General features: G+C 43.0%; 1 protein-coding gene across 7 annotated transcripts in view; it reads right to left on the reverse strand.

Annotated features, from left to right (window-relative positions):
- LOC122888087 (protein turtle homolog B-like) overlaps positions 1–17,178 on the reverse strand; it is a 145,225-nt gene that overhangs the window by 46,333 nt on the left and 81,714 nt on the right. For 5 of the 7 annotated variants that reach the window (XM_044222050.1, XM_044222052.1, XM_044222051.1 and 2 more), the window contains exons 7-12: positions 10,456–10,601; positions 3,220–3,362; positions 2,830–2,970; positions 2,576–2,692; positions 1,195–1,345; positions 184–307 (exon numbers count right to left, since the gene is read on the reverse strand). In XM_044222050.1, coding sequence (XP_044077985.1) covers positions 184–307; positions 1,195–1,345; positions 2,576–2,692; positions 2,830–2,970; positions 3,220–3,362; positions 10,456–10,601 — 822 coding nt within the window. The remainder of the gene's footprint in view (positions 1–183; positions 308–1,194; positions 1,346–2,575; positions 2,693–2,829; positions 2,971–3,219; positions 3,363–10,455; positions 10,602–17,178) is intronic. The other 2 variants (XM_044222053.1, XM_044222048.1) reach the window with 1 other exon arrangement.

A 17,178-nucleotide genomic window follows, 5' to 3' on the forward strand; every position in this document is an offset into this window, starting at 1 on the left:
CTGTTCCTCCAGAAATTCCAAGATTAGAGATGAAAACTCACTCACACTGGATGTCCATGTATTTCCATCTCTACGTTTTCACAACTGTCCTGAACACAACCCTGGAAAAGACATTTTCAGAAATAACAGAGGAAGTATTGGAAGGAGAAAAAGCAGGAAGCAAAGCATGCTGGGATGACTCACACATGGCCATACCAGACTGAGAATGTCTGCTGGAAGCCTCCATCATAGCCTGCCTCCCAGGACACATTGGCTAAGGTGGAAGACGCCACCGCATGGACGCTGGTGGGGGCGTGGGGGCTTGTGCCTGCAGGGAGGGAAAGCAGTGAGAAGGTGTTGTTAAAAGGGCACAGTAGTCACTGAGTAGCCTTGCTGTGATACAGTACATTCATTTTACTTGTCAAATACATTTACTGTGAGCTGGACGCAGTAATGTGTTTTTAAGCAGCCAGCAAACCAATGCAACATCTAACTGTAAAGAAAATAAGAAAGAAAACATTTTTGGTTGCATGAATTATGTAATCTTGAATAAAAGCATCTAAAATTAGGTTTTTTGTAGGTGTTACCAGCCAAACGTAAATAATGTAGTAAAAGTGCTAAGAATAATTTTTCCAGCCCAAATTCTTAATATGCATTTTGCTCTTTTCCGGATCCATTGTAGGCACCGTACTGGAGCCAAAGCAACAACAAACCAATCAGAAGCCAGTTCAATATAGTCATTGTATTGGCCTGATTTGACTGGCTCAGATTCAAAGAGGAAGTACAGTGGTCAGCAAGGACAAAGATAGATAAACAGGGCAGACAAGGCGAATGACTGCATTTACCAGAGGTATTCAAATATTTTAGAAATTCAGCATTTCATAACTAACTCTGGAACAAAATAATTTTACTCCTGGAGAGCTTGCAGTGTGTTGTCCTTGTGGTGACTGGCTGGCTGTGAACTTATGAAAGAGTAAAACCACCAATATTACCAATGCTGTCTACACAGGTAAGCATCTGTTCCAAACAGACTTACTTGGTTAATCAAGACAAAAAATATCCACCACTAAGCAGCACCACTAATTAGCTAGCTAGCTACAGCTGACAACATCTGCCAGAAACCATTTTCATTTCAGGCAGCAAACAGATATTCTGATGTAATGTATGTAGTTATGTAGGTTTCTATATGTATATGTGTGTGTACATGTTGGGTACCTATGACTTGGACGTGCGTGCTGGCAGTGATGCTCGTGGCAACGTTGGTGGCGACACACTCCCACTCCCCGTGGTCCTCCTTTGTGAGTGACTTGAACTGTAAGCTGCCTCGGGGCAGAACATTGTGCTTGCTTTTACTGGGCTTCCCTACCTGCAGTCCACCGAGCCAAGCGAAGACAGAGTCAGCCAATGAAAGAGAGACGGAGAGAGGTGCACAGTAGGTTGGAACATGTAATTCAAAATTCACAACATACAAGCCACACATATAGTAGGGACAGTTTACCAGCTGTTAAAAATATCAATCTAAAATCTCACAACTGATACAATAATCTTGCTTTCAATATCTAACTTAACTATCAAAGTATACAGAATGATGGATTATGAATTTCATAAGTGGAAGACAAAAACAATAGCTAATCACACAGTAGTCAGTGAGCGAGATTAAACATGCCGCATAATCAAGCAAACAATTGAGAGAATCTAATATGTTCCTTTGATTGCATATTTTATAGACATCATTAAAATGTGATTAAAAACACTAAAATGACATACAGTAGTTTGAGTAATTAAAATCTGAGCACCCACTACAGGCACAGGTTAGATTGAAGATTTCTCAATGGAAAACAATGTGACATAAAACAACATGAAGTAGTGGGTTACACTTTATATGAAGGTGGCATAAGATGACATGATACCATCATAACCATGACATGACACCTGTCATGAACATGAAGGAGTCTTTATGAAGGTTTATGACTGTTGTCATTAAGTGTCATTTGGTCAATTATGTCACTTTTAATGCAAAGTTGACATTGTCTGAGATGTCTTTGTCATGACAACTTGAAATTAACCAAGAAAACACAACCGTGCCATAGCAGGCCTAATTATCAAACTTAAAAAAAACTATTTAGCTTTATGTGTTAATATTACATTACACTGTCATATGTGCTTGGTTGTTACAACAACTGTCATGAGACCATTATAATTGTGTCATGAATAATTCTCTTGACCTCAAGTAAAGTGGAACCATGTGGACTTGTCATAAAGATGTCAGTAATGTTATGAGGGCAGTTTGATGACAGAGTACAGTTTCCTGATGGACAGATAGCTTTACTTGTGTCGGAGGCTGTGTTCGTCCTGGTCATAGACTGGTCCGATGGTCCGGCTGTGTTCACTGGAAGTAAGACGCTGATGCTAGCTATATACTCTGCTAGCCGTTTTGCACGGCCATTTTGCTCCGTTCTCTTTATACAGTCCAGACCGGGACCAAACCGAACACAACTTCAGAGACCGACGGTGGCCAGTTTGACAGGGAATACAGTACCGAAGTGGTTTTCTAGACGGGTTTGCCCCCTGTAGAGTGTGGTGGAAGGTGTCTTACCTTCCTCCATGTGATGTTGGGAAAGGGGTCTCCCTCTGCCTCACAGGGGATGACCAGTTCTCTCCCAGCCTCCTGCCTGTACTCCCCTCCAGGAACCACTGAGAATTTGGGAGGGTCCTGCCCAAGGTGAAACCGCCAAAACAGGTACGTAAAAACTGACGAGTTGCTAAGATGAACTTGCACTATGTCCTGAATGCATAAGAGCTGATTTGCTATTTTGGGATAATTTAAATGGACAGTGACTATGGACGTACCTTTAGCACCAGGGGAGCGGGAGGGGACCATCCCATGGAACCCAGGGCATTGTAAGGCATGCAGGTATAGGTGCCGAGAGAGTCCTCTGTCACCTCTGCCACACGGATGCTCCCATCGTCCATTTGGCTCCAACCAGGGTACTGTGAATGGAGAAGTCATGGACTGTGTGTAAGGAAGAGTAATGTATTGTTATAAACCAATATAAACCAATGGTTCCTACCAATAACCCAGGGTAACTGAATCTTTCACTCAAATAAGAGACAGAGACACACACTGGAAACGAAAGCATGACTTGAAAAATGGAATCACATGAAGCTTCAACCGAAATGCCGCAGTCTGAGGCGGGGTAAAGTGAGCGGAACCAAACCTGCAGCACCGCTCCAGCTCACCTTATCTATCCGGAGAGGGAGGCCATCTTTCTTCCATTTAACCAGAGTTACAGGGGGGTTGGCATCTACAGGACAGCGGATGAAGCCGGGCAGACCAATGGCCACATAGATGACAGATGGCATGTTTACCACACGAGCAGGATCTGGTGAAAAACACAGAGAGAGAAAACCAAGTGACAAAACATCTCTTTGTAGTTTGGGAAACCTGGTGCCTAGTGATTGTAATAGCTGTGTAGAGAAGACTGGGAAATCATACAGCGCAGTGCAGCATCTGTGTGTGTTTGCAAAGTGTATATTGTTCAACATTGAACACCCATGCACATCAATTTTATTCCTGAATTGAAATTAAATGAGCAGCATTGTGTACATGATGACACATACAGTAAACCAAGCAAGATTTTAACAAGGATCAAATCTCACTACAACCTGCTCTCATGCATGTGTGCTACATTGACTGTACTCTGCATCAAATGCATAAACAATCTCTAAAACTTTATATATAACCTTGATGCCTAAAATAACTCCAGCAGGGGGGAGCTATTAAAACTTATCAACGCACTTAATTTGGTGAAGCCACACATACAGTATATGAACCTCCTTAAAATCACACAAGCGCATTTTTTCCTGTGTTGTTCATCTTTTATTCTGAATATGGTAATAATGCCAGCCAGATAGAGTTAAAAATGAATGGTGTGATTCTTACTAGCTCTATAATCCACAACAGTTAGTAGTTTATGTTGATGGCCTTTCCTTTATTCTGGTGACTCTCTTTACAACCATCTGAAGGCAGCAGGTTTCTGTTCCTGATCCACAAGATGGATTCATTCCAAGATTCTCAGCAAATTGTTTGCATGAAAAACAGTCAAATTTAATTGAATTAAACTTTTAAAATAATTTCAGAAAAAAAATACAACATGCAAAAAACTAAACTGCATTTTATTCTACTTTCATTTTATATATGGCACTGCCATGGTATTTAACTGTAGATGGTTATTGGATGGATCATTGTGATGATAAATAAAATCACACTATTACGCACGAAAAACTGTGTCGAGTAAAGTGAAGACAATTTAAAAACAAGTCAAGGTAAATGGACTGTACTAGTATAGCGCCTTTCCGACTACTAAAAGTGCTTCACATTACATATCACACACACTGTTCAAAGAAACTAACTCATTCACACACACACACACACACCTCAAAGGAACAGCCCTCGGGAGCAATCTGGGTTCACTGCCTTGCCGGACACTTCGACATGTGGGCTGGGGAAAGCCGGGATCAAACCGCCGACCTTCCAATTGGTGGACAACCTGCTCTACCACTAAGCCACAGCCGCATCGGTAGCTATGCCATTCCTATTTAACACTATGTCAACATAGTATTACAGTAAAAGTAATCAAAACAGTGTCCAAAAATGTTTGTGTCTCTATGAGGGTCCTTGACATAAATATGTTTGTTACTGTATATCCTGTTGAAAAAATGTTATTTTTTAGACAAAATTAAACTACTGTCCTGTTTAGTTATAGTATATAAAATTCACATCACACCATACCTGACCTGCCTCACCTCAATCAGATCAACTCTGATATGTTTGAGTTTTATTACTATATTTGCTCAACATTAGTGGCTATCCTTTCACATTTTTCTCTCTGTATTTTAAGTCTTATATAATTCGATTTAGTATGGTCAAGCTCCACACACAAGAAAAAAGTCCATCTGGTAGAGTAAAGGTATGGAACCGTATACAGGACTATATTCAAATGATAATGTAAAGGGGTGACTTACAGTGGCTACCAGGACTCTGACTCTGACTCCGAAGACATTCAGGATTCAGGAGGGCCGGCAAGCGGTAGAGAAGCTACAGAGATGTCAGGCATCAGTCAGTGCCCACCTGTGCCGGTGGGGTCAGCCCCGGGGTGCCATGAGTAAAACCCAGCTAGAAAAGCACATCTCAGTTGTCAGAGTCCTGGTCGAAGCTGCTGTAACTCAACTCAGTACTGTATTCCATGTCGGCCCTGAAAACCTCCTCCTCTCTGCGGTCCAAAGCTCCCGTGCTAACGGTGTAAACAACATCACTCAGCCGGTGCTCTGCGCTCCCAGTTGGGGCAGAGTCAGCTAATAGGACTGCTAACATTAACTAGTTAAGCAGCAGTTTGCGGTTACTTAGCAACAAGTAAAGCTATCTGTCAATCAGGAAACTCTGTAAATCACCGAGAGCTAAGGCAGAGCACCCGGAGGACATCAGAGGGAAAACCAGAAAATATTTTCTCCATAAAATATTATCTCTGTGATTTTGCAAATGGAACTGATGTGATGCAAGAAACATTTCAGACTCAATCAGACAATAAAGTATCATCATCATCATCATCATCATCATCATCCAGTTTCACCAAAATCGGTGAATAAAGTTATAAAAGTTGTGTGTTTTTGTACGGTAATCTGTGAGGCTCAGCCCTCAGAAATGCTGTGCTCATTTTGACTTATATTGTTTGCATAAATGGAAAATCCGGTTACATTTTATTTAATTTTCAAATTTGAATTAACATTTGGATATTGTCCACTGCACAGCGGGTTACCACTTTGAAAATGAAATGTTAAACAGCTTTTCCATTTTCATTTTAATATAGTCAAAGAACGCCCATACAAAAATGTGAAAATGAAAATGAAAATTAGACTATTGCATTTTAGTTTTTACTCAAATAACACATACACATATGTAAAATTATAATGCTATTGTGGAATTACATTTTCATTTTCAAGTTTACATTATCATTTGAATATAGTCCTGTATACGTTCCATATAAAGGGGCTAAGAGGAGGAAAGGAGGGGGGAAGCTAAAACTTATCTATCCTAAATCCTGAATTCTGAAGAGGGGAGAGAACAGCGTGGTGCCTAAATGAGGTCAAGGAGGAGAGCTTTAAAGTAGGAATTGGTTGATGAGGAGGAGAAATTGTGTGAGTGAGTGAGGGGAGGAGGAGGGGTGAAGAGGAGTGAGCACTATCAGCGGAGCGATAGAGGAAGGACGAGCGAGGCTGAGCACGAGCGTGGGAAAGAGGACAGGTGAGAGAGAGATGTGACTGGATGACGTAAGGTAGAGAGAAGCTGGCCATAGACAGAGGCGGATGAAGCGGTCTGACTGTGAACACAATGAAGCAGGCAAAAGGCATTCATCTGGCATTACAAAGGAGAGGAGAGGAGACAGTGAGAAAGTGAACGAGTGAGTGAATGACTGCATGCCATGTTGAGACAGAGGACTGAAACACAGTGAGAGATCAATTGACCACACTGTTGCCAGAACAACTTTGTACTACAACTGCTGTCCTCTGAAGTCCTAACCACTGGCCCGGCAGCGCTCTGCCACAAAGAGCCCAGAGGAGCGCTGCCACCAGCACCACAGACAAGAATATCAGCCAAGTTTCTAAATATAGCCCTCAGACAGCGCTATCGCTCACTACACGCTGGTTCCCACTGCAAGATGCTTTAGGGAAGTTATTCACTGGCAGGCATTTCAGGGAGAAAGACAGAGAGAGGACAGAGAAAAGGAAACTGTGAGAGAGATTTAAACAGAATGAGGCAGAAGAGAGAAAAAGGGCATGAATCAAATGGAGAAGAGTTAAGGATTGAGAAAGAGAGGAAGAGGGAACAAAAGGAAAAGATGTGATTAAGAGGAAAGAATAAGACAGAAAGAGAGAGAGAGAGAGAGAGCCCTCTGCAGTCTGAAAGAGAAAAGACCCTGGTCTTACAGCAATGACGTAATCCCCCTCTCTCACTTCTCCCCCGCTCTCACAACTGGTGTTGCCTGTCTCTATTCGTCACACGCACTCACACACACACGTTCACACACCACAATCTAATGTACAGCCATCAAAGGAGGCAGGAGAGCGAGGGAATGCAAAATGTCTGTTGCCTTGACTACTGCCAGTGGCCGGTCAACCAGTTCGACAAGGCTAAAATCTCAGAGCTCGTCCTGCCTCTGCCTGTCTGCTCCACAGAAGAGCCAGATGTGACAAATTCACCAGGCGTCATCTTTCTAGAGCTCGGAGTGACTGATGGGCTGTGAGTGTTTTATGGGAGGAGAGAATAAGGAGGCGGCAACCCATGATGAAGACAGAGGGAGGGAGAGATAGAGATGTGTTGGTGTGCATATGAATATATATACATAAATGAGTACAAATGAGAAAGGAAGAGAGAGTGAAGGGAGAGGCAGGAGAGAGAGAGGAAGTAGGAGGAAGGGAGAGGCAGAAAGCAAACATGCAAAATAGAAAAGTGTATTTGATAAAGCAAATGGGTGTTTGGATGGGATGAGGTGTTTGGCTGAGACGTGGAACAGAGTTAGCCTGGGGACTGGTAGAGTGTTTAAATCGATTCCACAGTGCCGAAGAAGCATCAAGTGCATTTTCCACCCAAATAAGATAAGTTTCTGGACATGCAGCTCTGCAGCAGTGTCAGATTTGACGCTCCTGCAACAGACCAGCAACTTCCAATTGTGGATAAGCCTCTGGTTTGAACTGGGGTCCCTTCTCAGCAATGTATTGAGATAATGATATTAGCTCAACATCATACTGTTGAGCTCAACATCATACTGTTGAGCTACTACTCTATTAAAGCTATAATTTGTCAAGATAGTCATGTTTAATGTAGAAAGCGTATATACCAAAACACCATATTACGAAGTCCTAAATGCTACAGTACGTCCTACTTTCTTCAACAGAAGCCTTGTGATGTTGCCACAGAGTTCTTAGATCGGTCTAAGTTTATTTTGAAGTTTAACTATTCTATGTTTGATGGCAAGTCCAGTGGCCAGGCATGGGAGGCAGGCTGCACAAAATCATGCTAATATGCTTATGGGGCATTGGAAACAATTATACTTATATTGATAATCAAGAGACCAATCTTTTTTCTGAAAATGCTTCTTCAACCAAAGTCTAAAGGCCAATCCACGCAGAAAGCGTTCTTTGAAGCAATCTGTCACTCGCCGTCTCACAGAATAGATTGTTTTTTTCCTCTGGTGCGCTTATTGAAGTGTTTTCTCCACAGGCAGCTGTTTAAATCACACAAACCTGTTGTGTTATTGTGAACTTGTGAAACGGTATCTGTAATCATTGATCAAGGCTCCCAGAGTGGCTATGAGCTTTCTGGTGTTACTGCAGGCCTATTCCCTCAAAATTAATGAATCAATAAATAAATTAAATTTATTTCAATTAAATTTTATTTATATAGCACCAATTCATAACAGAAGTTATCTCATTGCACTTTTCCTATAGAGCAGGTCTAGACCGGACTCTTTATAATATTAATTACAGAGACCCAACAAATCCCACCATGAGCAAGCATTTGGCGACAGTGGCAAGGAAAAACTTCCTTTAAGAGGCAGAAACCTTGGACAGAGCCAGACTCAATGGTGGGCGGCCATCCGCCGCTGCCGTGTTAGGTTTTGAGAGAGAGAGAGAGAGAGAGAGAGAGAGGTTTTGAGGGAGGAGGGGGAGCTACAATGTAAATACCACCTAGAATTTTTAAAATAGTAGAAATGGAATTGTAGTGTTAATATTAATAAATTAAATTAATAATAATAGGAATGACAGCTATAGGAAAAATAATGTCAGTATTAGTAACAGAGCCAATAACAACAACTTGTCGAGCAGGAACACGGGGGCAGCAAGTGGCCCACAACCACAGATCCAGACTCTGCAGCTCCAGAGGCAGAAATACCTGCTGAAAGTGACAGAAGGAGAGAGGAGAGAAACAAGAAAGCACAGAACTATGGGAGAGAGAAGATGTCGAGTTAGTAACATGCAGTAATGGGATAAAAATGCATACAGATGGAGAGGGAGAGGAGGAGAGAGGTGCATCATGGGAAGTTTCCTGGCAGTCTAGGCCTATAGCAGCATAACTAAGGGATGGTTCAGGACTCACCCAGGCCAGCCCTAACTATAAGCTTTATCAAAGAGGAAAGTACAAGCCTTCTTTTAAACGTGGAGATGGTGTCTGCCTCCCGAACCCACATTGGGATGTGATTCCACAGAAGAGGAGCTCAAGGAGAAACAACGTTGTTTTCTTCTTGTATACTTCTCATGAAGCCCACATGAAAACTATTTTTGTCCAGTACATTTCTGATAACAGTCATCTGGTTATGACGACAGAGACGGCTGAATGGAGGTCGGAGTCAGGTGTGGATTGAACAGGCTGAACGCTTCAGTAAGCACTTAAGTGCTGCTCACATAGTACTTTTTTATGTAGTTCACCAGTAATAGATTATATTATTATGTGTATGTAGGATAAGCTATTTGCCTTGAAAGAGTATCAGTACCACACAATAGGTTTTGATGTTCTTGATTGGTACATAGGGCAACTGAAATACAATTTCTTGACCTGTTATTATCCTAAATAGTTGTTGCATTTCATGTACATTACATTATGCTATACATTGTAGACATTGTTATATTTACATGCAGTTGTACTAATATTGTTGTATGTAATGATAAAACTGATGAGAATATAACAAATTGTCAGATTGTAAATGGTAAATACACATTTCTATGTTCTTCCACTGTGTGGTCACTCTTATTTACTTTATTTATATTTATTTAAGTCCTTGATTAGGTTTTTTCTTAATCAGCTTCTTTCTATGTGTGAAGGGATCCTATATGAACACACTAATTTCTACCAAACACTTTTGCTTGTTTCACATACCAGATTTCCGTATTTGTGTTTTTCTCTGTGCATTTCTCACTGTTTGGAAGTGGGCAGGGCTCAGTTGGAAAAAGGTGATGATGCAACATTTTAATAAGAACCTGATAAATGTTGGTGGGTTGTTTGGTTACTGTCAATCAAATGTGTTGTTGAAGCAGTCTTGATGAAGCAGATTAACAGACTTTTTAGTGTTACCCTCTTCATAAATAATACCTAAAGATGTGTTTTAATTGTTGCTTATTTAGTTAATAATATTTAGTGTTAGAGAGAAATACTAAAGATTTGAAGCCACGTTTTCAGGGGCTTTAAGTTATCCACGTTCTTGCAGTGGACTGAACCTATTTCCCATGTTTCTTTCCTTTGTACCTCAAGCATAATTAGCCCTTGGATTTAGGTATTAATAGTCCAGAGTTGAGGTGGCCTTGGCTTTGACCTAAACAAACGGGCATAAAGAGGAACCCTTACAATGTACCAGGACAGACTCTAAAGTTTAGCACATATAAGAAATGAAAAGTCAAAGTGTAAAAAAAATACAGGACACTCACATTGCACTGTTAGGTAGGCAGAGGCAGTCGGTGGTCGGCCCAGGCTGTTGCTAGGAGCACAGGTGTATTTCCCAGCATCCTCCGGTTTGACTTGGGCAATGATGAGGGAACCATCGATAAGAATACTGACTCTGCGCTTTAGGTCACTGTGAAAATGAAGTGAAGGGAACCGTTAATGTTGAGATATAGATCAGTCAGCTAAGTGTGTTTTATCTGACATCATGTCACTTGGAAGAATTCAGTATGTAGAAAAAAAGACGGAAATGTATTTATTTCAAAATAAGATTCATATGTACTGAACGTGAAACACATTATAACAGCCATCTTCCACACTAAAGCTTTGATTTTATTTTAACAACTCTTTCTTAATACTGAACATTTCTGCTATTTCAACACATCTTTTCAGCCAACAGAAGGCACAAGTCATAGCCTGATGAGCATTTGAGACTATTTATGGACAGATGCACATGCATAATGTCACTGATGTATGATGCAAGACTTCAATGAAGATGATGTCAGAATGTTTTGCCAGTGCCACATTTTCTTGACCATTTTTGCTCATTTCCTAGTGAACGTGTAGCTCTGACTTTCAAAAAATGATGTTCTGAACGCAACTTGATACTATGATTTACAGCAGAATGGTTGGTTGCAGAGGACCTGTAAGTCTACAGGCTTCAAAGGTAGCTGGAAAACACAGGCAAATGTATTCCCCCTGCTTATTAGTTACTTTCCTATGGCACAAAATCATTAGAATATATCAGTCAGGTTGATGGATTCATTGATACCAATACCAATGATAACTTGCAGAGATTTCAAACTTAAATTTAAACTTGAATTTAAAACCTCTATAAACCATTCAACTTGTAGGCTTTTGTGTTGGAACAGAAGAAGGGGATCCTAGAGATCTTGGTTCATGCTTGACTTAGCGTCATGCACAGTGCCTGCAGATTTTTCTGCAGCCCATTCATACTACAAAAATCCTATTTTTCTCATCCAAAAGGTGCTCTACTATTATGAGATCTGGAGCGTGTATGTGTAGCTCTCTGGAGAATTAAACTAAAGTCACCATCATGTTTCTGGAACTGGCTTCAAGTGCAATATCCTCTGAGAAGTATCCATTTAAATAGGGTTAGACTGGGGCTGTGAAGGGATTTTGGTTTGACCACTGTTTTATCTGATTTTAACTAATGACATCACATCTGGCATGAAGTAGTATTTTAAGGTTATGATGACCCAATGGACTATATCAAAACATATTAGCATTACAAAATTAAAGGTGTACTCCAGCAATTTTGTATTGTACCCATCCAGCTCCAAAAATATTGGATCCTACATTTGAACAAATGTATTATTTACAGGATAAGCCTCTTGAGATTCATCATCTCATTGTCAAGAGACAAGTGATCACATTTTACCAGCTACTGGGTGGTGCATATAAAGAAACATACATAAACACAGAAAAAACATGACAAATTATTTGATTTCAAATAAGAAAAAAAGGCTAGTTTTGAAAACCCCAAAAAGGTAATGGATTTAATGTGTAACAGTAAATTCCTCCAATCAAAGGCAGCATAAAAGAGTACTCCAGCAATTTAGTATTACACTTCCATAAAGTTGGGGGGCTTATGAGAGACAGATTAAAAAAAAACAGAGGCCAATATATCATGACTTTACATCCCTAGTATGGGGTATGCCCCAAAAACCCTGGATCCTACTCCTTCCTTTTTAATTCTAAAAATAGTATTTTATAGAATCAACTTGTAATAATAAAGACCCATCACTGACTGTAATTGAAAGAATATTTGAGGATCTTTTGACTCATTGTTTAGTGGCAAGAAGCATACTATACATTTTCCCATAAAGCAATCAATAGCATCCTTTTGTAAGACCCTCTCAGCAGGGTTTCTGTTGTAAATTTGTATTCTCCGAGTCTAAACTGAGATAACCCTGATGACATCATCAAGGTTATTTTTTCAGACTTTGGAAAGCTACTTCCAGAGTCACACAAGATATTATACATGTGTTTTCACATGCTGAGTAGTATTGCCCATGATAAGCAAACTGTTCTCTGTGTAAAATTGGTGGAATGCAATATTACAGTATTAAACAAAAGGGGATACTGTGTTAAGTCCCATGTTTTGCAGAACATGGCATGTACTGTCGCCCTCTCTATAGTTTCAATACTCCAAGATGGGGCATCTTGCATCTGGTGCATCTCATCATGGTGCATATCCTTTTTATACATCAGACAGGTGTTTCCATTTGGAGAGAGGGATCTGGGATGAACGCCCACGTGGGCAACGACAGTGACACCTGGAGAGGGGTAATCGGAAGGAACGGCCCCCCTGATCTGAACCCGAGCGGTGTTCAGTTGTTGGACTTCTGTGCTAGTTACAGTTTGTCCATAACTAACACCATGTTCAAGCACAAGGGTGTCCATCAGTGCACGTGGCACCAGGACACCTAGGCGGAGGTCGATGATCGACTTTGTTGTCGTATCATCTGACCTCCGCGCGTGTCTTGGACACTCGGGTGAAGAGAGGGGCGGAGCTGTCAACCGATCACCACCTGGTGGTGAGTTGGATCCGCTGGCGGGGGAGGAAGCCGGACAGACTTGGCAGGCCCAAGCGTATCATGAGGGTCTGCTGGGAACGTCTGGCGGAGCCCTCTGTCAGCAGGGTCTACAACTCACACCTCCGGGAGAGCTTCTCCCAGATCCCGGGGGAGGTTGGGGACATTGAGTCCGAGTGGACCATGTTTTCCACCTCCATTGTCGATGCGCGGCTCGTAGCTGTGGTCAATCCCCGAACACGGTGGTGGACGCCGGAAGTAAGGGATGCTGTCAGGCTGAAGAAGGAGTCCTATCGGGCCTTGTTGGCTCGTGGGACTCCCGAGGCAGCTGACAGGTACCGGCAGGCTAAGCGTGCTGCAGCCCGTGCGGTCACAGAGGCAAAAACTCAGGACTGGGAGAGGTTCGGAGAGGCCATGGAGGAGGACTATCGGTCGGCCTCAAAGAAATTCTGGCAAACCGTCCGACGGCTCAGGAGGGGGAAGCAGTGCTTCACCAACACCTTGTACGGTGCGGGTGGAGAGCTGTTGACCTCGACTGGGGATGTTGTCGGACGGTGGAAGGAATACTTTGAGGATCTCCTCAATCCCGCTGTCACGTCTTCCGAAGAGGAAGCGGAGGCTGGGGACCCGGAGGCGGACTCATCCATCACCCTGGCCGAAGTCACTGAGGTTGTTGGCAAGCTCCTTGGTGGCAAGGCTTCGGGGGTGGATGAGATCCGTCCTGAGTATCTTAAGTCTCTGGATGTTGTGGGACTGTCTTGGCACAGAGGGATCACACTTCTCAGCCTCCCCGGTAAGGTCTATTCCAGGGTACTGGAGAGGAGAATTCGTCCGATAGTCGAACCTCGGATTCAGGAGGAGCAGAGTGGTTTTCGTCCCGGTCGTGGAACACTGGACCAGCTCTATACTCTCCATCGGGTGCTCGAGGGTTCATGGGAGTTTGCCCAACCAGTCCACATGTGCTTTGTGGATCTGGAGAAGGCATTCGACCGTGTGCCCCGGGCGCTTTGTGGGGAGTGCTCTGGGAGTATGGGGTCCGGGGCCCTTTGCTAAGGGCTGTCCGGTCCCTGTATAACCGGAGCAGGAGCTGTGTTCGCATTGCCGGCAGTAAGTCAGACCTGTTCCCGGTGCATGTTGGACTCCGCCAGGGCTGCCCTTTGTCACCGGTTCTGTTCATAATTTATATGGACAGAATTTCTAGGCGCAGTCAGGGGCCGGAGGGTGTCCGGTTTGGGAACCATAGGATCTCATCTCTGCTGTTTGCAGATGATGTCGTTCTGATGGCTTCTTCAAACCAGGACCTGCAGCATGCACTGGGACAGTTTGCAGCCGAGTGTGAAGCAGCTGGGATGAGAATCAGCTCTTCCAAATCTGAGGCCATGGTTCTTGACCGGAAAAAGGTGGTTTGCTCTCTTCGCGTGGGTGGGGAGTCCTTGCCCCAAGTGGAGGAGTTTAAGTATCTCGGGGTCTTGTTCACGAGTGAGGGACGGATGGAGCGTGAGATTGACAGGCGGATCGGTGCAGCGTCTGCAGTGATGCGGGCGCTGTATCGGACCGTTGTGGTAAAGAAGGAGCTGAGTCGAAAGACAAAGCTCTCGATTTATCGGTCAATCCACGCTCCTGCCCTCACCTATGGTCATGAGCTTTGGGTAGTGACCCGAAGGACAAGATCGCGGATACAAGCGGCCGAAATGGGCTTCCTCCGCCGAGTGGCTGGGCGCTCCCTTAGAGATAGGGTGAGGAGCTCAGTCACACGGGGGGAGCTCGGAGTAGAGCCGCTGCTCCTCCACGTCGAGAGGAGCCAGCTGAGGTGGCTAGGGCATCTGATCCGGATGCCTCCTGGACGCCTCCCTCGGGAGGTGTTCTGGGCATGTCCCACCGGGAGGCGGCCCCGGGGAAGACCCAGGACACGCTGGAGGGACTATGTCTCTCGGCTGGCCTGGGAACGCCTCGGGATCCCCCCGGAGGAGCTGGAGGAAGTGTCTGGGGCGAAGGAAGTCTGGGAGTCTCTGCTTAGACTGCTGCCCCCGCGACCCGGCCCCGGATAAGCGGAAGAAGATGGATGGATGGATGGATGGATGGATCTGGGATGAGTTTTAAGCCAGTCCTGAGATTTGGGTCTGCTGACTGGTGACCAGCCACTTGTAGTAGTCAAGGTAACAGATATTTTGCATTCCTTCTCTTTGCTCCCTCCATTGCCCATTCCAAATCAGACTGCAAAGTCCAGTTCAGACCAAGATAATAAGCGACGACACAAGTTGAAACTTGCAACTACTTGCAATGTGCTGGTCTGCAACATTCTGAAATCTGCCAGTTTACACCAATGCGACTAGACGAGACGGTGTATCATCTCCATAGCATCAACTTTCTGTACTTCTGTTCTAACCGCAGCTTTTCAGGCTTTTTTTGTAGCTGGATATAATTTGTAACATCTTAAAATATGAATGAGGATAGTGACAATGAGTTACTTGCTACAGTGGCATTTCTAGTACTGATGAAATCACAAAAACATAAAAAATAACGACAGGGTTTGGACCCATGGACAATTTGGAGCTGTCCATGAGGGCTTTAACGGAATACCCAGGGGGGCTTATGCAAATTTCTGCCGTTAACTTGAGACAGGACCAGATTCTCTCTTTCCTCCGTCCAAAACTCTGCCATTTCGACCAGCATTCTCCGCCATCAGCTGGCTTGAGTCAAGCTAAGATGGGCCAGTTTACACCGCTGCAATTTTTCCCTGCAACGTTCTAAAACGATTTCATCTCGTCGTGAATCTTTGGTCTGAATTGGCCTTTAGAGTGCAACAAGCAGGGGTTGGGCTATATGAATCTTGGGAGAGAAGCAAGTGGAAAGAAATGACATCATCTCTGATGGAGACAGCACATTTGGAAACTGTTGTTGTGTCACTTTCACAGGATATTTTTTGCAAAACAGAATTTCTATTGACTGAACAGAATATAAGGGCCTTAAAAGCAAACAATCTAAGCAGAGATCATTTGCAAATTGGTCATGATTGTGGCTTTTCAACAAAAATAACAAGATTTTGGATTTTGAACTGTATGGAATTCTGCTTTCAAAAGACAGAAACCTTACATTTCAGAGAGCTGTTAATGCTGCTGTGACTGAAATATGAGGGGGAAACAGAATTTAAGGGATTCATAGGCAAAGGCAATTGCGGAAACCCATTTTTATACTCATACTAATTTTTTAAAATATCATTATCCAGTCAAAATATATCAAAGCTGTAGTAGTATAAGCCATTTTGTGGACAGAAAAGCTCAACTGGGCCAAGCCACATTGATTATCAGGCTGATCTACTGTCTCTGCAAATAATTTGAAATACAATTTGAGGGCATTTCTGATTGCTTGACCCTCGTATCATTTCTCTCACAATAAACATGGTAGTGAGCTGATTCACCAGCGAAGGACAGCAGTTGTTTGTGTTCACCACCTCCACTCACAGAAACTGATAAGCATTAAGAATGAATTACTTGGCTCTAGTAATATGCATCTGGTGGGTCTCCCTTCCACAGGATATAAGTTCTACAGTGTCAGTGGAGGATCTCTGGGAAAGCTTCACCAAAAGACTTCTGCCTGGTCACCCCGATGTAGGAATGGCTTCCGATAGCCAGTTCCATTTTGGATCTGGTTCCAAGGTGGTAAAATACCCAGTTCCAACGAATCACTTATTGAATGTGGTTTAGGTATGGTGCTGAGTGAAATAAAAACAGTGCTTTTCTTTCAACTAAGAGATGTCTTTATTCCCTACCAAACAAACTACCTAAAAATATTTGATGAGGGATTTGATCAGGATTCAGATTCGATAAGTGGATTCAGAACTGGACTTTGATTTAATAAAATGCTATTGAACCCCATCCCTACCCTGATGATACTGCAGACCTGAGAGTTGATGAACACGATTTAGAGCCAAAGCAGTAGCTTCATTCCAGCCTTCCATGCTGTGTTTCTTCTCTGCCTGTCAGTTCAGACTTAGAGATGAAACATTCATATATATGATTATCTGCTCTATATAAATATTTATTTTTTGTTCATTAAAAATCCAGTCCTTCATTTTAAGTACTGAACACCACAATCATGTCTTTAAATAACCTTTCAAGAACAGGTGGGGAGCCTTGATTTCTGTTCAGCAAT

Source organism: Siniperca chuatsi, linkage group LG14 (assembly GCF_020085105.1).
Source record: "Siniperca chuatsi isolate FFG_IHB_CAS linkage group LG14, ASM2008510v1, whole genome shotgun sequence".
NCBI lineage: Eukaryota > Metazoa > Chordata > Actinopteri > Centrarchiformes > Sinipercidae > Siniperca > Siniperca chuatsi.